Genomic DNA, 22257 nt, shown 5'->3' on the forward strand with positions numbered 1-22257 from the left:
TTAGGAGGGACCCATTCTTCCTCCGAATCAATTTCCGATTCACTATTTGGGTTAAATGCCGAATTTGATTCGGAATCAGAATCAGAATCGGAATTGGAATCTGATGAGAATTCCCCGTTGCTCTCATCGGTCATGGAGAGGATCTGGAACGCCTCCTCGCTGGTATATACTCTTCTGGCCATGGCGCTGATGGCTGTGTGACAGGTGACGTTCACTGATGGGCTGTGTGATGGGTGGCAGGTGATGACGGTGTGACAGGCCACGGATTGTGACGGGTGATGGTCACTGATGGCTGGCAGTCACTGATGGGTGATGGTCACTGATGGCTGGCAGTCACGATGGGTGGCGGTTGATGGCTGGCAGTCACGATGGGTGGCGGTTGATGGCTGGCGGTCACTGATGGGTGACAGGTGATGGGTGACGGCTAGCGGTCACTGATGGCTGGCGGTGACTGATGGGTGGAGGGTGATGGTTGGCGGTCACTGATGGGTGACGTGCAATGGCTGGTGGTCACTGATGGGTGAAAGGCGATGGCTGGCGGTCACTGATGGGTGACAGGCGATAGATGGCGGTCACTGATGGGTGACAGGCGATGGCTGATGTGTGACGGCTGGTGGTGGCTGATGGATGGCGGGTGAAGTCTGGCGGTCACTGATGGGTGACGGTTGATGTCTGGCGGTCACTGATGGGTGACGCCTGGCGGTGGCTGATGGGTGACGGGTGACGTCTGGTGGTCAGTGATGGATGACGGGTGACGGATGATGTCTGGTGGTCACTGATGGATGACGGGTGACGGATGATGTCTGGTGGTCACTGATGGGTGACGGGTGATGTCTGGCGGTCACTGATGGCTGACTGCAGGCGGTGGCTGATGGGTGACGGGTGACAGCTGGCGGTCACTGGTGGGTGACGGGTGACAGCTGGCGGTCACTGATGGGTGACGCCTGGCGGTGGCTGATGGGTGACGGTGAAGTCTGGCGGTCACTGATGGGTGACGGTTGATGTCTGGCGGTCACTGATGGGTGACGCCTGGCGGTGGCTGATGTGTGACGGGTGACAGCTGGCGGTCACTGGTGGGTGACGGGTGACAGCTGGCGGTCACTGGTGGGTGACAGGTGACAGCTGGCGGTCACTGGTGGGTGACGGGCGACAGCTGGCGGTCACTGATGGGTGACGGGTGATGGGTGACAGGTGCACCGCTGACGGTCACTGATGGCAGTCTCCTATGTGACAGGTTCACTTTATTGGGTGACTGTGGTGACTGTTGGGTGACAGATGACAGTGGGGGGGGGGGGCGATCTGACAAGTGTGGTGTTGGTGTAGACACTACAGAACACAGATCGATAACTCACTGCTCCAGGCTCTTCTCTCCTCACACTGGAAACTGTGTGTGAGGAAAGAAGAGCTGGTAACAGGCAGTTACCGCTCTGTGTTTACATTTAGTGATCGGCTGTGAAAGGTTCACAGCCGATCACATGGGTAAACAGCCAGCCAATGGCTGTTTACCGGCATCGGTGACGAGCAGTGTTCCCGGGGAACACGCCGCCACCGATGTGAACGAGCAGCGCGCTCCCGATCCCGCGCATGCGCCGTTTACAGCCGTAAAGCACTTGCTGTGATCGGCCGTGACTTCATCACGGCCGATCACGTGGTAAACAGCCATGACCAATGGCTGTTTACCACCCTCGGTGGTGAGCGGTGTCTCCGTGACACGCCGCCACCGAGGGAACGGGGATGCGCGCGCACGATCGCGCGCATACCCTGTTTAAACGGGAGGCCTTCATATGACGGCCTCCCGCCACGAGAGCTGCGCCGCCTGGCCGTCATTTGACGGCGGGCGGTCAGCAACTGGCTAAATACTTTCTTCAGCTCTGTGTACACAAAAGAGCATGGGGGAGCTCATGTCCATAATGGGGGTGGTAGTGACACAGCCCAAATGATCCACAATGGCTCAAAAGTGATATGGTCCAGAAATATTTAGACGGAATAAAGGTGGATAAAGCACCTGACCCACGGATCCTAAAAGAATTGAGCTCTGTAATTTCAGAGCCATTGTATCTAATTTTTAGGGACTCGTTAATGACAGGAATAGTCCCACTGGATTGGCGCAGGGCCAATGTGGTGCCTATATTTAAAAAGGGATCAAAGTCTTTACCAAGTAGCTATAGACCTGTTAGCTTAATTTCTATAGCTGGGAAGATACTGGAGCGTTTAATAAAAGACCACATAGACAAGTTCTTGCTGAACAAAAACACTTTAAAGCGGGAGTCCGCCGGGAGTTCCGCCATTTTTTTTTAAAGCCAGCAGCTACAAATACAGCAGCTGCTGACTTTTAAAATAAGGACACTTACCCGCCCAGCGCGCCCGCGATGTCGGCACCCGAAGCCGATCTCTCGATCGTCTCTCGGGTGCTGCCGCCGCCATCTTGGTTATGGGAATCGGGAAGTGGAGCCTTTCGGCTTCATTTCCAGGTTCCCTACTGCGCATGCGCGAGTCGCGCTGCGCAATAAGGATGGACCCGCTGCTTCTGGGATCTGTGTGTTTCCCAGCAGGCAGCGGGGGACTTTTGGAAAGGGGCATAGATCTACGCCCCTTTCCGCAGAGAGCTATCCCGGAAGTGGGTGCAGATACCTGTACTGTACAAGTACCTGCACCCCCCTTCCCCCTGAAAGGTGCCAATTGTGGCGCCGGAGGGGGGGGGGATTCCAATGAGCAGAAGGTCCACTTTAGGGTGGACCTCCGCTTTAAGCAACAGACAGCATGGATTCATGAAAGACAGAAGTTGTCAGACAAATCTGATTTCTTTTTATGAGGAGGTAAGCAAAACCTTGGACAGAGGGGTGGCGGTGGAGGTGGTATACTTGGATTTTGCAAAAGCGTTCGATACAGTTCCGCACACACGGCTCATGTGTAAGGTAAAGTCTACAGGTTTGGAAATATCAGTTTGTAAATAGATAGAAAATTGGCTAAAAGACAGAATTCAGAGAGTAGTGGTTAATGATCATTACTCTGAATGGTCTAAGGTTATCAGTGGTGTACCCCAAGGTTCAGTGCTGGGACCCTTACTTTTTAACATCTTTATCAATGATATTGGGTCTGGGATCAAAAGTAACACTTCTGTCTTTGCAGATGACATCAAGATATGCAGTGGAATAACGTCCTTACAGGATGTCTCCAATTTACAAGCCGACCTCAATGCACTGCCTAATTGGGCGACTATGTGGCAGATGAGGTTTAATGCTGATAAATGTAAAGTTATGCACTTGGGGGCTAAGAATATGCATGCATCATACATGCTAGGGGGGGAGTACAACTGGGGGAATCCATAGTGGAGAAGGATCTGGGGGTTTTGGTAGATAATAAGCTCAATAACAACATGCAATGCCAAGCTGCTGTTTCCAAAGCGAGCAAAGTCCTTTCCTGTATTAAGAGAGGTATGGACTCCAGAGAGAGAGATATAATTTTGCCCCTGTTCAAATCATTAGTAAGACCTCATCTGGAATATGCAGTTCAGTTTTGGGCACCAGTTCTCAAAAAGGATATCGGGGAACTGGAGAAAGTGCAGAGAAGGGCAACCAAACTGATAAGAAGCATGGAGGAACTCAGCTATGAGGAAAGATTAGAGGAACTGAATTTATTCACTCTTGAGAAGAAGAGAATAAGGGGGGATATGATCAACATGTACAAATATATTAGGGGTCCATATAGGGAACTTGGTGTTGAGTTATTCTCTGTATGGTCAACCCAGAGGACAAGGGAGCACTCTTTACGTCTAGAGGAAAAGAGATTTCATCTTCAAGTACGGAAAGGTTTCTTCACAGTTAGAGCTGTGAAAATGTGGAATAGACTCCCTGCAGAGGTGGTTCTGGCCAGTTCAGTAGATTGCTTTAAGAAAGGCCTGGATACTTTCCTGAATGTACATAAATATAACTGGGTACTAACATAGGTAAAGTTGATCCAGGGAAAATCCGATTGCCTCTTGGGGGATCAGGAAGGAATTTTTTTTCCCCTGCTGTAGCAAATTGGAGCATGCTCTGCTGGGGTTTATTTCGCCTTCCTCTGGATCAATTGTGGGCATAAAATTGGGTATATTGGATTGTACGATTATTTTTTATTTTATTTATTTGTTTTTCAGGTTGAACTGGATGGACTTGTGTCTTTTTTCAACCTGACTAACTATGTAACTATGTATGTAAGGTAAGCCTTAATCTAGGCTTACCTGTAGGTCAAAGTGTGTCGTAAGGGCCGGTTCACACAGGGGGCGACACGAGGCGACACGACTTGCCGTGCCGCGACCTGACAAGTCGCCCCCGTTCTGTACAATGGAACCGTTCTAAGAGGAGCAACTTGAGTCGCTCCGACTCAGAAAAAAGGTTCCTGTACTACTTTTGGGCGACCTCGGGGTGACTTGCATTGCCCACTGTGTGAACCGTAAGGGTTTACGACCACTTTAAGTGCCCAGTGGTCAAGTGGTTAAATTTCATAAAAAAAAAAAAAAAGAAGAGGTGGAATGGAAGCCACATGTTTCCTGTAGACAGTGGAGCTACAGCCAGCCATTCATTGTTTGCTACAATAAAGTTCAATAAAAAGGTGGAGTGGAGTGGAGTGGAATACGCATGCTTCCTGTCAAATGTGGAGCTCCACTCCGAATGCAGACCCTCTCACGATCTAAGGAATTACTTTATACCAGCAGCACATGACTAAACTCCGCCCCATGAGCACTTTTCATTGGAGCTCGACTTCCCTGCACACGATTGGCTGTTCGCGGAAGCTGGAGACGCCATGATTGTTTCCATGTTGCTAAGCGACAGCCTCGGCTGCTAGGAACACTTTGCGGGATAAAGTCGGTGTGTGCAGACGGCTGGTGTGATCTCCATGATGGCAGAAGAAGCGGATGGAGAGCAGGGACCCCGCAGTACCTTCACCACATACATGGCTGAGGGGGAGCAGCTTTACCACAAGGGGGAGTACAGCAAAGCCAAGGAGAGCTTCAGCAATGTAAGAGAGGGGCTGGGACTTGTAGTTCTACAGAAGCTGGAGACTCTTGTGCTGGGTAAATCACTAGGTGGGGAAATACATGTTCTAATGGGGTTGAAATGTTTATGTATATGGAAAGTGTATATAGCCATTAGTTTGTACTGTGTAAAGTTGTAAAGGGTAAAACTCTTTTTCCGTTTTTCATTTCTCCTGGGGAGATTTCTTGTCACTTCCTGTCTTGGAGGCTGAACTGGTGACAGTCGTACTGTCTGTAAATTTACTGTCCAATCAGATCTGAAATCTACTCAACTGGTCAAGCCCCTCCCCCCCAGCAGATTTGGCCTGAGGACATCAGGAAAAACGTACAGATATCACACAAATACTGACAATACAATCTGATTGTACAGTTCCCTTTATAATTACCAACATCTGTATAATTCCTGTACATAGAAGATTGGAAGGTATTTGTGCAACAGTTTTTCAAATACATTTTTTTTGGGGGGGGGGGGGGGGGACTGTTTCATGAATTAAATAACAAAACCGTAAAGTTGGGCCATTTTTTTTATTTTTTTAAAGCGGGATTCCACCCTAAAGTGGAACCTCCGCTGATCGGATCCCTCCCCCCCTCCGGTGTCACAATTGACACCTTTCAGGGGGGAGGGGGGTGGAGATACCTGTCAAAGACAGGTATTTTCACCCACTTCCGGGCATAGACTCCCGTGGGAGTCTACACCATTTCCTGTCCTGCCGCCCTGTCTGCTGGGACACACACGGGTCCCAGTGACAGCGCGGAGATTTCCTATTGCCCGGCGCAGCTCGCGCATGCGCAGTAGGGAACCGGGAAGTGAAGCCGATTCGCTTCACTTCCTGATTCCCTCACCTAGAATGGTGGCGGCAGCAGCCGAGGCCCGAGCGGTCGATCGGCCTCGGCTGCCGGCATCGCTGGAACCCGGGACAGGTGAGTGTCCATTTATTAAAAGTCAGCAGCTGTAGTATTTATAGCTGCTGGCTTTTAATATTTTTTTTTTTTTGGTGGAATCCCTCTTTAATAATTGTGAAAGATGCTGTTATGCCAAGTAAATAGATACCCAACATGTCACGCTTTAAAACTGCGAAAACTCGTGGAATGGCGGCAAACTTTGGTACTTAGAAATCTCCATAGGTGACGCTTTAAAAACTTTTTACAGGTTACCAGTTTAGAGTTACAGAGGAGGTGCTAGAATTGTTGCTCTCGCTCTAATGCATGCGGCAAAACCTCGCGTGTGGTTTGAAACGTTTACATACGTGGGTGGGACTTTCGCCTCTGTGAGCACACGGGGGGGGGGGGGGGGTGCATTTAAATTTTATTATTTTATTGTTTATTTTACTTGACTTTTTTATTTTTATTTTTACACTTTCTCTTTATTTTTAGTTATTTTTTTGATCACTTTTATTCCTATTACAAGGAATGTAAACATCCCTTGTAATAGAAATGGAGCGTGACATGTCCTCTTTATGGAGAGATAAGACCTCACATCTCTCCTCCAGGCTGGAAAGCATCAGATCAAAAAAAGACAGCTCTAATGCTTTCCAGCTTTGTCTCGGCTTTGTTTACATCCGCGGCCCGGACTTGATGTCATAACGTCGCGCCCGGGCCTCCGACAGTCATAGAGATCTGGTCCCCGGAAATCTCTATGCTCTTCATCCAGCGGCGGATTCTTTCTCCGGGTCCCTAATGGCACGGGAAAGCCTGGAGAAGGCGATGTCTCCTCCTGCTGCCTGTAAAACCGATCAAGGGTCTGAACTGCTGCTATGATCGTTCTTGTGCTTCACCAAATTCCAGGCTGAAAAAGATATCTGAATGATGCCGGCATCATTCAGATATCAACACTGAAAGTCAAAGATGTTATATAATGTCCTTGGGCTGGAAGTGATTAAAAGAGAACTCAACCCATAACAACTTGATAAAAAAAATGTTCTTTAGCAAGGAACATACATTCTACATGAATAATCATACTACCAAAATTGTGTGCTGTATATTTCCCCCAGCATTGTTCCTGTTTCTTCCTTGCCAGTGCCTGCCATTTTTCTGAACCCCAGAGCCCCTGAACAGCAGTAAATCATAAAGGGGAACTAAACCTATCAATTTAATGGTTTCCAAAACATGGTCACATTCCTGGAATGCTGGGATTGCTAACTGTCACATTTGTGAATCAAAATATAAGAGCGCTACCCAATGTTGAAGTGGTTGTAAACCCTTACAAACCACTTTGACCTACAGGTAAGCCTAGATTATGGCTTGCCCGTAGGTCCAAGAAATATCTCCTAAACCTATATGGTTTAGGAGATATTTACTAATAGACAGTCACCGCTGTCTACGGCGCATGCACGGTAGACAGCGGCATGCAGGCGCACTATCACCGTTAGCAGCATGCCGCTGCTAACCGCGATATGTTGTTAGTGGCGGCCCCCTTGCGCATGCGTGGGAGTGACGTCATAGCTGCTCCGGCGCTGTGAGTGGCTGGAGCAGCGATACCTGGAAGAAGATGGATGCTCCATACTACAGGGGACAGCGGTGACATCGCTGGCTCCTGTGTCAGGTAAGTGACACATAATGGGCTACTATGCGATGCATAGTAGTCCATTATGCTTTACCTTTGCAGGGAGGCAAAGAAGAAGTAAGTCCATCAGGGTTTACTTCCTCTTTAATGCTAACTCAACCATGGGTGGTGACGCAATTTTCGGCCAATGAGACGCAAGTCGATGGATACTTCCGGTTCCGGGTTTTGAACATGTGTTAGAGCTGGTTCACACAGAGGCAGCACGACTCTGTAAGGCGACCTGCACATAAATTCAGCGACGGCTTGCAAAATTACTTCTGTACAGAAGTCAATACAAGTCGCCCTGAAGTCGTCCCAAAGTAGTACAGAAACCTTTTTCTAAGTTGGAGCGACTTGAGTCGTTCCTATTAGAACGGTTCCATAGTACAGAACGGAACGCGACTTGTCAGGTGGCTAAGTCGTCTGACAAGTTGCCCCTGTGTGAACCGGGTCTTAGTGTTTTTACATGTGCATGGATATTGTTTGTTCTGTGTGACCAATAAATAGAATTGTGCTATATTGCTTTCTCTGCCATTTGTTTACAACGCATGACAGCACATTGAAAATCACCTATGCTGTAGGCTGACCTCGCCCATGGAACTACAGAGCCCAGCCATCTTTACAAAGTGCTTATGACTTCTGTCATGGGTGTCCTAGTTATCTGGTGAGTGAGATCACATAGAGGGGGCACAGATTGTTTGTTTGTTGTTTTTTTCAGCACTTGCCACTTTAGGCCGCGTACACACGGGCGGATTGTCTGCCCAACTTAGTCCGCTGAACCGTGTTTCAGCGGACAATCCGCTCGTGTGTGGGCTTCAGCGGACTTTTTCAGCGGACAGTCTGACGGACTTAGTCTTTCGTAATTTTGTCCGTCCAAACTTGGTTTTGTCCGTCCAAACTTGGTTTCAGCGGACAGTCCGCTCGTGTGTAGGCAAGTTGGGCGGACTAAGTATGGCGCATGCTCAGAAAGGATTTACACGGCCGAAGGTTGCATTGCAGTGTATTGGACGTCGTTTTTCTAGTCCCGTCGTACGTGCTGTACACGTCATCGCGCAAGTTTTCAGCGGACTGTCTGTTCATCGTGTGTGGTCAAGTCCGTTCATTCAAAAGTTGAACGGACTGTCTGTCGGATTGTCTGACAAACTTAGTTGGGCAGACAATCCGCCCGTGTGTACGCGGCCTTATACTACACAATTGAAAATGTGAAGCTGCACTGGAAGATGATGATATGAAAATGTATGAACTTTTGAAGGATTTATGAATTTATCGACTTTCATTAATTATGGATTGTTCTTTATATTGCACTGTGAGAATGATCGGTTAGCATTAACATTGGGTAGTGCTCATATTTTGATTCACATTTAAAGGCACATGCACTTTGACCTAATTTATTCATTTATTAACCTAATTTATTAATTTGTTCACAGATTTATAACTCTCTTATCTATTAGCGCAGGAGTATATATTGGTGTAATATTTATATCTATATACCCATTAACCAAACTGTCACATTTCCTTGTGTCCTCAACCAAACTGTCAAACCATCAAATACCTGGTGTCCTAACCGATCACATGTGCAGCACCAGGGCAGTTGCAGATATCAAATAGAATCCGCTTCATTCGTTGTAAAGGATAGGAGGGTTTAAGTCTGCTTTAAAACTGTCAGCAGATTGGCCTCTACAAATTTGGCAGTGCCTAAAAGGTAGAGAGCAACTGATGTGCAGAGCGGGGCGAGACCGTGTATTACTGGATTTCCTTTTTTTTTTTTCATAAAGGTTTTATTGAAGAGTATGAACAGTACAAACTTAAATACAGATGAACAGGTAAATCACATACAGGTGAATAGTAACAAGCAGAGCACTAATGTTTACACAATTGCTTTATAATGATGGTTCATAGCCCTTCGGACTGGCCTTACCTAGGCTGGCAGGCCAGATAAAACAGATTGGGCTTGTGTGGGTTATGACCGCCTCCGAACTGCGGGCACGGATCTGTACTCCGTGAGAGGTGGAGAGTTCAGAAATGAGGAGATGTGGGGGGGGGAGGAAAGTGAAAACAGTAAAAGGTAAAGTGGGGGTTCCTGTACAATTTTGCTTCAAGGGGCAGCAATGAATGATGAAGCTTCCATTGAACTATCTGTAATTATTTATTTTTAATTTAAATTTTTAACGGGCCTCTCTAAATTGGTACTAAGGCGACATTATCCAAGGTTAATGGGCAAACGAGTATGTATCATTAACTATGTTACCCGACCATTGTCTCGTACTCCTGAGAGAGTCTATATTCGAACCAGGAAGACCAAGTTTTATGGTAGCGGTTAATTTTTCTCAAATCGCCTTTCAGGACAAACCCAGAGAGAGTGTAGCTCCACCTTGTCATTAGGAAACACATGCCCACTTTAAAAACACCTCCTCTTCCTCCATGGCTTCAGTTATTGTGTTTCCTCCATGGAGGAAGCATGTGCCTGAACCAGGGGAGAGCTACACTCTCTGCAGGGGAGTAAGGCTTACCTTAGGTACTGGTTGTGTTTTCATTTGACCCCCAGCAGCATCTCCAGCGGGAGAGGACTCCTGGAGCTCCTAGTCCTGCCATCTCAGGGGAGTAAGGACCCTCGGAGTGCCGGCGTCGGGTGCCCGGTGTCCCCTGGACTAGCGCAGGGAGGGCTCTGTTGCTGGCGGAGGTCGCTGCAGGTCAGCGGCGTTGCTCCGTTTTCGGCGTCGGGTCCCGGGCGGTGACAGCGTCGTTTACGGTGACGCGTGGGCGCTCTGAGGGGGCGTGGCGCCGTGGTTCAAGCGCTTGGAACGCAGGGATCATGGGGCGGGTCAGGTGACCACGTGCTTCCGCTTCCGGCCGGCCCTGATGACGCGGCGGCCAGGAAAATTTAAAAAAATGGCGGAGCTGTTTGTGAATGCTGCCTTACTCGGCGGTGGAGGAATGTAAGCCAGCTATGGCGGAGACAGGCGCCCCAAGCACCGGTCCAGCCCAGGTATGTAAGGTGCAGTGGCACCCTCTGCTTCACTATTGGGCTATGTCTTTGTCTGTTCCCCCCTCTTGGGGGCCTGTCGCTGCAGGTCAGAGGTGACTTCGCTCTGACCCTTTGCAGCCTAGTTCTGGGGTCTCACTAGTGGTCTGTTTGGTGGTGGGTCTCAGCACTGGCTTGGTGTTAAGCAACAGGTTGTTGAGAGCTTTTAGTGAGTTAAGCCTGCATGTCGTTTCAGGAAAAATCACTAGGAAAAGCTAGACCAGGTCAGAGAATATGTCCTTCTTGCAAGACCCCCCTCAGAGATTCATGGCAGAAGGCAATGTGCAGAAATTGTATCAGAGAATTGGTGGAAGAGGAAACATCCCAGCAGTATAAGGATTTGTTTTCTTCGGTTAAAGAGCTGACAAACTCCTTGAGTTCAGTCAGGTCCATCCTGATACAAAACCCTCCCGCACAGACTGAGCCTCAGAACTTGCCGCCCAGCCCCAGGGCGTCGTCATCCAGACAGGTGGAGACCGAGGATTTGAAGGGGGTAGTACTCTCATCTCCTTCAGGGACTCGGAGGAGGAAGAGAGAGAATATACCCATTCATCAGGCATCGCAGCAGTTCCTGCGCCTTGCATTGAAGGTGGGGAGTTTGGTATGGCACCTCCAATTCAGGGCTCTGCCATTCGGACTCTCGTCCTCTCCCAGGGTCTTTACAAAGATTATGGCAGAGGCTCTGGAGCCCCTGAAGTTGAAGGGGATTTCAGTCGTCCCTTATCTGGACGACCTTTTGTTTTTTGCAGACTCCAGGGAGCAGGTCCTAGTCAATCTCCAGAGGGCCCAGTCTCACCTCGAGGGCCTGGTGGCTTCTAAATCTAGAGAAGTCGAACCTGATCCCCTCACAGGAAATGACATTTCTGGGGTATACGTTAAACTCGATTCTACAGAAAGTTTTCCTGCCGCTGGAAAAACAGGAAAAGTTGCAGCTAGCTGTACAGCGCATACAGAGCAACCAAGCAGTCTCGGTCAGGACGGCTATGGCAGTTCTGGGCCTGCTTACGGCAGCAACCCGGCTGTTCAGTGGGCCAGGTTCCATTCCAGACCCCTTCAGAGGGAGGTTCTGTCAAGCAGGATCCTTTGGAAAAGCTGTTAAGAGCCCTTTTCGTCCTTGATGAAATTCTTTGGTGGTGGAGAGACCAGGTAAACCTCTCAAGGGGTCTTACGTGGACTTTTCCCTTGGACAAGCGTCTAACAGACGCAAGTGCCTGGGGCTGGGGGGCCCACCTGGATGGTCAAACCCAGGGGGTTTGGTCCAAGCAGGAAGCTCAAAGATCATCCAACTGGAGGGAATTGAAGGCGATCTTTCTGTGTTTGGTGGCCTTTCAGAATTTGAGAGGTCACCATGTCCGGGTGTTGTCAGACAACACAACAGCGGTTACCTACATACCTACTATATATATATATAATAGTGTGTGTGTGTGTGTGTTTTTTATCACTTATATCGAGGAATTTAATTATTGTATTTTTAATTAGTTTTTTTTTTCACCTATTTTTCGCAATATCACTTCGGTTTAGATCAAACATATAGTTTTCATGTTTTTAGCACAGCTTCTTCCCTTTATGTTTCATCAGTATGTAGGGCAATCTTGTCCTCTCCTAAAGATCTGCGGAACCCTATAATAAGTGGCGACTGGCAAATAGCAGCAGCCAGAGAATCAGAATCAAAAAGGAGGGGTGATAATGGGCATCCCTGTCTTGATCCTCGTAACAAAAAGGGGCCGATATTTGTCTGTTTACCTGAAGCGGTGAAGCAAAAAGAAACTGTATCCAGCGTATAAACTGGTCCAAATCCAGATTTCTGTAAACAGTGCCATAAAAAGTTCCACTTTATACCATCAAAAGGTTTTGCCGCATTAAGCGACAGTATCGGTTTAGGCCAATTCTTCAAATAATCGCAATAAGCGTACCCGTATGTATGTGTGTGTGTGTGTGTATGTATGTATATATATATAATTACAGGATCTCTTCCAGTAGAGACATTGTGGAACTGTAGAACTGCGTGAGCCGGTCGGAAACCAGTTAAATACCTCCTAATAGTTCAGGCAATAAATTGGTTCCGTACATTTTATAAACCTCCCCCGGTTACCCATCAGTACCTGGGGCTTTATTGTTGGGTAAACTGGCAGAAGCGACCTGAAGTTCCTCTAGAGTCAACGGTTTATCCAACACCTCCCTGTCAGCTGCTGGCAGTTCTGGTAACATAATCGAATCAAGAAAAAATTGCAGTTCAGCCTCTTCATAAGATACTTTGCTGCTATATAGATCTTTAACCACTTCAATACCAGGCACTTTCCCTCTTACTGCCCAAGCTGTCGCTGTTTAAAGTGGTTGTAAACCCCTAGGCCGCGTACACACGCGGGGACTGTTCGCCCAACTTTGTCCGTCAAACAGTTTCGGCAAACAGTCCGCTCAAACTTAGCATGGACGGACATGGCCACACACGACGGACGAACAGTTTGCTGAAACCGTGCGCGATGACGTGAACGGCACGTACGACGGGACGAAAAATACGACGTCCTATACACTGCATTATAACTTTCGGCGTGTAAATCCTTTCTGAGCATGCGCGGAACTTAGTTTGACGAACAAGCCTACACACGAGCGGACTGTCCGCCCAAACACTGTTCAGCGGACAAAGTTGGGCGAACAGTCCGCCCGTGTGTACGCGGCCTTACAACACACTTTCACCTACAGGTAAGCCTAGATTAAGGCTTACCTGTAGGTGCTGTAAATATCTCCTAAACCTACACGGTTTAGGAGATATTTACAATTTCCCATACGAGGATTTCTTCTGCGCATGCGCCGATGTATTCGGCACATGCGTACTTTAGAAGGGTCACGGTGTGGCGTTTTCATTAAAGGACATGCCATGATTGGCAGCTCCCACGTGCACATGACTCCGGCCAGTGTCAGAGCCGGAGTCCATGACCCCGAAAGGAAGATGGACGCTTCCAGCCGGCGAGGAAATCGAGGACATCACAGGCTCCTGTGTCAGGTAAGTGACACATAATGGGCTACTATGCGATGCACAGTAGCCCATTATGCTCTGTCTTTGCAGGGAAACAAAGAGGAAGTTAGCCCATCAGGGTTTACTTCCTCTTTAAATGACAATTGCACAGTCATGCTACACTGTACCAAGACAAACTTTTTATCATTTTATTCCCACGAATAGAGCTTTCTTTTGGTGGAATTTGATCACCTCCTGGGGTTTTTATTTTTTGCTAAACAAATAAAAAAAGACCGTAAATTAAAAAAAAAAAAAAAAAAAAAAAATAAAAAAGTTTTTCTTCATTTTCTATTATAAAATTTTGTAAATGAGTACATTTTCCCCTTCACTGGTGGGCACTGATGAGGTGGCACTGATATGTGGCACTAATGGAAACTCATAGGTGGCAGTGATGGGCACTTATGGGTGGCACTGATGAGTGGCACTGATTTACACTGATAGATGGCACTGGGCATCGCTGCTATTGAGGCACTGGCAGGTATTGCTGGTGGGCACTGGCAATGTGTAGGCACACATTGGCATTGTGAGGGCACACATTGCCATCCATGGCCACCAGAGATGCCATATCTGATGGTCATCAGTGGTGGCCATCCCATGTGGTCTTGGTGGCATCCCTAGTGGTCTTGGGCAGTCATAGATTCTTTACCTAGATCAGAGTTGTGGTGTGTCAGACTGACGCGCCGCAACGATTTCCACAAGGCGCGCCCCGGGGGCGTGCGGAGGCTTGTTATCCTGATCACATCATATGATTTCCGGTCAGTATATCGCAACCACTTTGCCACTGTCATTTTGCTATATGGCGCGCGACAAGTGGTTAAAGAAGTCCCAGAATACAGATGAAATCTCCAAAGTAGTACATGCCATTTTAGTTGAAGATTCTTACAATTCTACTACGTGGGCCAAAGGTTTTTGGGCTTTCACGATTGTAGCTAAGAGGTGATTTGTATTTGCCCCCTCCTCAAAATATGGTTGCAGGAGGAAAAAACGTTTTTGCTTGTTTTTTTTACAGGATATTTCTGCATAGGATTGTTGACTTTGCATCTACTTCTGCTGTTTTTTTTTTTTTCTTTAGTTTTCTTTATATTTTATATATATTTTCGGCGCATATATATATATATATATATATATATATATATATATATATATATATATATATATATATATATATATATATATATATATATATATTTATTTATGATGGGCCAAAAATAGCCTTTTCGGCAATTTGCAGAAAGAGAAATGTTGAAGATATTGGAGCCAAAAAAAATGGGCCATTCTTCCAGGTGCCGCACATATTTTATCCCGGCACGCCCCTCCGAGTCCCTCCCCCCCCCCCCCTCCTCCTCTCACTTCTGTCATACACAGCATACCAGTGGTAAACGCTGTGTGGATCTGAATCGCCATGCAGCTGATGTAACGATGTCCCACCTCCTATGACACAAGGCACAATGATTCCTAGCATTGGATCAGAGTGTCGTCTATCACAAGAGGCGGTCTAGGAGGTGGGACATCGTTACAGGCACTGGGGAGGCTGTGTGGGACAGTAGTGAGAAGCGGAGGTAGGGGAGACTCTGAGGGGCATGCCAGGATGACAATGGCTGCACGGCGATTCAGATCCGCACAGCGCGACATGCATTACCAGGCACTGGTAGGCTCAGGCTGCAAGACATGGGCACTGGCGGGCTGCTGCATCTGATGTGCGCGGGCATTGGTGAGGCTGCATGGCATGGGCACCGGCAGGCTGCTACATATGGACACAGGCACTGGAGAGACTGAATGACAGGCACAAAAAGACTGCTGCATCTGATGGGCACAGACACTGGCGAGGCTGCATGAAGGGCACAGGCAGGCTGCTGCAACTGACTGGTAGGCTGCATCTGAAAGGCACTGGTGAAGCTGCATTTCATGGACACTGGTGAGGCTGCATTGATCTCCTGTACCACGTCTGCAGTCTCTGACCATCTCCTGTACCGCGTCCCCAGTCTCTGGCCATCTCCTCCTGTACCGCGTTCCCAGTCTCTGGCCATCTCCTCCTGTACCGCGTCCCCAAGTCTCTGGCCATCTCCTCCTGTACCACGTCCCCAAGTCTCTGGCCATCTCCTCCTGTACCGCGTCCCCAAGTCTCTGGCCATCTCCTCCTGTACCACGTCCCCAAGTCTCTGGCCATCTCCTCCTGTACCGCGTCCCCAAGTCTCTGGCCATCTCCTCCTGTACCGCGTCCCCAAGTCTCTGGCCATCTCCTCCTGTACCGCGTCCCCAAGTCTCTGACCATCTCCTCCTCCTGTACCGTGTCCCCGAGTCTCTGACCATCTCCTCCTCCTGTACCGTGTCCCCGAGTCTCTGATCATCTCCTCCTCCTGTACCGTGTCCCCGAGTCTCTGACCATCTCCTCCTCCTGTACCGTGTCCCCGAGTCTCTGACCATCTCCTCCTCCTGTACCGTGTCCCCGAGTCTCTGACCATCTCCTCCTCCTGTACCGTGTCCCCGAGTCTCTGACCATCTCCTCCTCCTGTACCGTGTCCCCGAGTCTCTGACCATCTCCTCCTCCTGTACCGTGTCCCCGAGTCTCTGACCATCTCCTCCTCCTGTACCGTGTCCCCGAGTCTCTGACCATCTCCTCCTCCTGTACCGTGTCCCCGAGTCTCTGACCATCTCCTCCTCCTGTACCGTGTCCCCGAGTCTCTGATCATCTCCTCCTCCTGTACCGTGTCCCCGAGTCTCTGACCATCTCCTCCTCCTGTACCGTGTCCCCGAGTCTCTGACCATCTCCTCCTCCTGTACCGTGTCCCCGAGTCTCTGACCATCTCCTCCTCCTGTACCGTGTCCCCGAGTCTCTGACCATCTCCTCCTCCTGTACCGTGTCCCCGAGTCTCTGACCATCTCCTCCTCCTGTACCGTGTCCCCGAGTCTCTGACCATCTCCTCCTCCTGTACCGTGTCCCCGAGTCTCTGACCATCTCCTCCTCCTGTACCGTGTCCCCGAGTCTCTGACCATCTCCTCCTCCTGTACCGTGTCCCCGAGTCTCTGACCATCTCCTCCTCCTGTACCGTGTCCCCGAGTCTCTGACCATCTCCTCCTCCTGTACCGTGTCCCCGAGTCTCTGACCATCTCCTCCTCCTGTACCGTGTCCCCGAGTCTCTGACCATCTCCTCCTCCTGTACCGTGTCCCCGAGTCTCTGACCATCTCCTCCTCCTGTACCGTGTCCCCGAGTCTCTGACCATCTCCTCCTCCTGTATCGAGTCCCCGAGTCTCTGACCATCTCCTCCTCCTGTACCGCGTCCCCAGTCTCTGACCATCTCCTGTATAAAAATATTTTTTTTAAACGGTCACTTTCCATATCGGTGCTGTTTCGGTTTTCGGCCTAGTATATTTTTAATTTTCGATATCTGTTTCGGCACCAAAAAACCCATTCGGTGCACACCTAATAAATAAATATATATATATATATATATATATATATATATATATATGGTCAGCCTGCAGAACAGCCTTGGCTACAGAGCACTCCCAGGCCCTGGATTTCTTTTTGATATTTGAGATATAAATATGCCTGTTATATAAGCTTTTAAGGAGTTCCAATAAATACAAAAACAAAATGGAAGGCGCGCACACCTAGTGCATTACCAATGACATTTATTGAATAGTTAAATCAATAAAAAGTGGGTACTCGCAAAGTGCAACTCTCAAAGAGCCATTAAATCTGACGTGTTTCGGGGGGCGCACCACACGACCATTTAATAAATGCCATTGGTAATGCACTAGGTATGTGCGCCTTCCATTTTGTTTTTTGTAGTTTCCATTGGATTACCATATCAGGAAGGCAGCATCCACCTAGTCTTGGAATACTGATGTTCTTGTTGCTCTTTAGAGTCCTTTCACATTGAAAGCTCCCAGGCGTCGGTGGTATAGTGGTGCTATTTTTAGTGCCGCTATACTGTTGTTTTAGCGGCTCTATTCAGCCAGGCATTTTTAACCCCTGCTAGTGGCTGCAAAAGGTTAAAACCACCCACAAAATGGCACTGCATTAGCGGTTTGCCATCGGTATGGTAGCTCTGCACATTGAGCTATACAACGGGATCCATATCTCAGGCCAATAGATATGCCTAAGATGGATGGTACCTGGGCCTCATAAAAGAAGAAACAAGGTTTTGCCTGTAATGTCTCTCTTTGAGGACTGGGCTCTAGGATCCAGCGCTTTGGTGCACAAATTTAAGTTGCACGAAAAGTTTTCCTGGTGGAGTCTTCTACAGGTTCAGGGAAGAGGATTTTGTGAGTAGGAACCCAGGAACCCAGAACCCTGAAGGTTGGCACAATGCTACCCACCGTGATGGGTAAAGGTTGTATCTGTCTGTTCTCAGCAGTTCCTTCGGCGGGGATAAGGTAAGTGAAAACAATCCTAAAATATACATTATGGATTATCTTCTTTTGAGTAGTTTGCATGTCTTAACTGGTTTCCGCCACTAGAGGGAGTAAGAGATGGTGGATTCGGATCCAGGCATACCCAAGATACCTACTCTGCATCAGGTTGTACAGACTGAGTTAATGTTTATATTGCCTGCAGGATTCCACCCCCCCCCCCCCCCCCCCCCCCCCCACCCAAAAGAATTTCCTAGCCTAATTTGTCTTGCCTTGTGTATATACCAGAGCTCATATTTTAATTAAATTTTTTTATATATGTTTTGTGTCTAACCATTTTTTTAAATAAAATATCTGCGATTTTTACAAAATAGTTGACTATTTGCTGCTAAAAAGCCCATGGGGAACTTTCCACTTTTTTCTTTTCAAAGACTTTAATTGGGGTGTGCAGCCCTCTCAGACTCTCACATGTGTCACTCTATGATATAGGCTTTGCAGCCTCTCTCAATGTTACAGTCCCTGTATATGTCACCGAAGACACTATGAAGGCTGCATTGGATGGTTTAGAAGGAAGGATTACTACTTTTATCACAGATTCCTTAAAGAGTAGCAGAAAAAGGGGTAGATCCCTCTGCTCTGGGTTCCCTATTGGATGAGAAATCTGATAATGATGAGATATGATGGGGATCAGGAGCAGTCAGATGATTCAGGGGAAGAGGAGAAGCTCTCTTCTGCCTCTCAGGCCCTCAAAGTGCAGGTTCAGTATTATACTGAGTTGGTGCATACCACATATATATTGCCCTCTGCTGAGGCTGCCATATCCTCTGTTTTCTCCTTGGGATCCCGGCAATCCCCACGGGCTGTGTATACCTTCCCAATTCTTCCCTTGCTGGAGAAATTTTGTATGATGACTGGGGTCACACCGATAAACTATTTTCTCCTCCTAAGAGATTTTCCATACTTTATCCGGTGGAGGAAAAGTTCACCATATGAATGCGGCTATTTCTTGTGTGAATAAAAGCCTGACCTGTCCTGTGGACAATGCTCAGGGGTTCAAAGAGCCAACTGATAAGAAGCTAGAAGCCAACTTTATTTAAAGCCTCCTTTATTTAAAGCCTCCTTTTCTATGGCTGGTGCTGTGGTCCAGCCTGGCTTTTAGGAAAAAACTCAAGACCTTCCTCTTTTAGCAGATGATCAAAGCTCGCCACAGCACCTAGAGGTGATTCAGTTCGCATTGTGTGCTATATACGTATTTCATTCATTCAATCAGCATGTGCCAGTTCCTCAAGGAACAAATGAAGGTGCTTAAGCTCCTCTCCACTGCGGAGGGCGAGGTCTATGTAGACCTTCCTAAAGCCTTGTGTTTTGCAGTTGATGCCATTATGGATTCTGTTCAGCAAGCATGCCGCCTTTCCCTTCTGCTGGTACACATGCCCAGGGCCCTTTGGCTTAAGCTTTGGGCAGCTGAGGCTTCATGCAAAAAATATTTGACTGGGTTCCCATTTTATGGGGAACGCCTGTTTGGGGATGATCTGGACAAATATATCCAGAAGATTACTGGGGGTAAGACCACGTTGTTAATGGTTTAAAAAGAAGAATAAACGTCCCTCATTTAGATGTTCTCTGTCACCAGCCCCTGGAGCCCCTAGAATTGGCCTCAACCTCCAGGCAGTGGCGACGGCCTCCCCAGTCCAATTCTAGGGGAAAGGTCCAAGGCAAAACCCAAGGGCAAAAGAAGTCTTGGGGTCCAAGATCTGTTAAACGTAACCCCAAAACCTCCTTATGAAAGGGCACTCCCGCTTGGCCAAGTGGACGGAAGGCTGCTGCAGTTTGCAGGCACCTGGCGGGAAGAGAAATACTGGGCGGCACAGTGGTGTAGTGGTTAGCACTCTCACCTAGCAGTAAGAAGGGTCGCTGGTTCGAATCCCAACCACGATACTACCTGCCTGGAGTTTGCATGTTCTCCCTGTGCCTGTGTGGGTTTCTTCCGGGTACTCCGGTTTCCTCCCACAGTCCAGAGACGTGCATGTAGGTTAATTGGCTTCTGTCCAAAATTGGCCCTAGTATATGAATGGGGACCTTGGATTGTGGGCTCTTTGAGGGTAGGGACCGATGTGAGTGTGCAATGTACAGGGATAGGGACAATTGTAGACAGTCACTCAGGATGAAATGGATGGACTGCTATTTTTATTCAACCTTACTAACTATGAAAACAAATGGGTAACCTCCACAGTGTCCCTGGGCTATACGCTGGAGTTCCGGGAGTTCCTGCCATCTCGTTTTCTAAGGTCAAGAGTCTCCAAAGATCCAGAAAAAAGAAGACCCTTGTTTCTGGCCTTAGAACATCCAAAACCGAACAGGGATGTCAGACATATTCTAGATCTAAAAGCCCTGAATCTGTTTTTAGACATTCGTTCTTTCCGCATGGAGTCAATCCGCTCAGTAGTTTCTACCCTTCAGGGAGGAGAATTCTTGACATCAATAGACATCAAGGATGCCTATTTACATGTGCCAATATTTCCCGCTCACCAAAGATTTCTAAGGTTTTCAGTGGATCAGCGCCACTTCCAATTCATGGCCCTACCTTTTTTGTCTTGCTACAGCACCTCGAGTGTTCACGAAAATGCTAGCCTCGCCCTTGAAAAAACGAAGGGCTCGGAGCATAACAGTGACAGCTTATCTGGACGATTTGCTACTTGTAGAACAGTCTGTAGCACACTTAGACCGCAGTGTGCTCAGCACAGTAGAGAATTTAGAGTACCTAAGCTGGGTCTTCAATCTAGAAAAGTCTTCCTTACAGCCCCTAAAAAGGCTGGAGTATTTGGGCATGGTCATAGACACAGTCCAAAGCAGAGTATTTTTTTACCAGGGTCAAAAGCCGAAGCCATAAAGGATTTGGTCCGGGTAGTCATAGCAAGGAAAAATCCCTCCATTCGACTATGTATGAGACTTTTAGGGAAAATAGTGGCCTCTTTCAAGGCTGTTCCTTATGCCCAGTTTCACTCAAGGCCTTTGCAGAGCAACACACCCTCTGCCTGCAGCAAAAGAGTACAAGCCTTGGATCTTCCAATGTGCCTATCACCATGGGTACACCAGAGCTTCAATTGGTGGTTACTAACCAAGCATTTCCTGTTCCAGTTACTTGGAAAGTGGTAACTACAGATGCCAGCCTAATAGGCTGGGGAGCGGGTCTGGAACAAGCTTCCACCCAGGGAAGAGATGGCCCAGAGCTAAAAGGCTCTTACCCATCAACATTCTGGAGATTCGGGCAATTTGTCTAGCCCTCAGGGTCTGGACTTGCAGGTTTGCCCTGTCCAGATACAGTCCGACAATGCTATGGCAGTGGCCTATATCAATCACTAAGGGATGCCCAAAAAGAGGTGAATCGCATTTTTTCGTGGGCAGAGAGGCATGTCTGTGGTCTTCATTCCAGGGGTAGAAAATTGTCAGGCGGATTTCCTAAGTCGCCAGCAGCTGTGCCCAGGAGAATGGTTTCTACACCCCAACATATTTCAGGCCATATGTCAGAAATGGGGTACCCCGGATATAGACCTGTTGGCTTCCAGGTTCAACAAGAAACTGGACAACTTTGTGTCAAGAACAAATGATCCGCTAGCACAAGGGTCACATGCCTTAACAATTCCATGGGATCAGTACTCTCTGATCTATGCATTCCCTCCAGTTCCGCTTCTCCCGCAATTCCTTCAGAGAGTCAAAAGGGAAGGAAAGCCGGAAATTGTGGTGGCTCCGGCTTGGCCCGGGCGAGCTTGGTATGCGGAGATCATAAAGATGGCAGAAGAAAAACCTTCCGCTGAGCTCCCAGATCTACTCTCAAAGGGTCCAATATTCCATCCTTCCTTATGAAGTCTGAATTTGACGGTTTTGTTGGTTGAGACCCACATTTTGAAGGGTCTGTCCACTCTAGTTAATGCTAGGAAGCCGGCTTCCAGGCTCATCTACTACAGAATCTGGAAGGCATATGTTTCCTGGTGTGAATGCAGGGGGTGGCATCCTAGAAAATATGCCATTAGCAGGATTCTTGCTTTTCTTCAATTAGGCATAGAAATTAAGCTGGCCTTGAGTACTATCAAGATCTCGGCCTTGTCAGTATTCTTTCAAAAACCATACAAACAGGTAAAGTGAGCACTAGCAGCCACACATTTTAGACTATCAACCTGGAAAAAGTATGTGCAAAATGGCAAATAAAATATGACATTAAAACAAACAATGGCTTTTTTGAAAAAAGTCCATAAATATTGTGGAACAATAGCAACTTCGGAAGGCAGCCCCGTTTGAAGAAAAAGAAGGA

General features: G+C 47.9%; 1 protein-coding gene across 4 annotated transcripts in view; it reads left to right on the forward strand.

Moving 5' to 3' along the window:
• The first annotated feature begins 4774 nt into the window (after positions 1–4774).
• ODAD4 (outer dynein arm docking complex subunit 4) overlaps positions 4775–22257 on the forward strand; it is a 98746-nt gene continuing 81263 nt past the window's right edge. Inside the window, exon 1 of one of the 4 annotated variants that reach the window (XM_077459533.1) lies at positions 4775–4998. In XM_077459533.1, the coding sequence (XP_077315659.1) occupies positions 4876–4998 (123 nt within the window). In that variant the 5' untranslated portion in view covers positions 4775–4875. The remainder of the gene's footprint in view (positions 4999–22257) is intronic. The other 3 variants (XM_077459531.1, XM_077459530.1, XM_077459532.1) reach the window with 3 other exon arrangements.

This window comes from Lithobates pipiens, unplaced genomic scaffold (assembly GCF_037356315.1).
Source record: "Lithobates pipiens isolate NorthernLeopardFrog02 unplaced genomic scaffold, aLitPip1_a1.2 Scaffold_28, whole genome shotgun sequence".
NCBI lineage: Eukaryota > Metazoa > Chordata > Amphibia > Anura > Ranidae > Lithobates > Lithobates pipiens.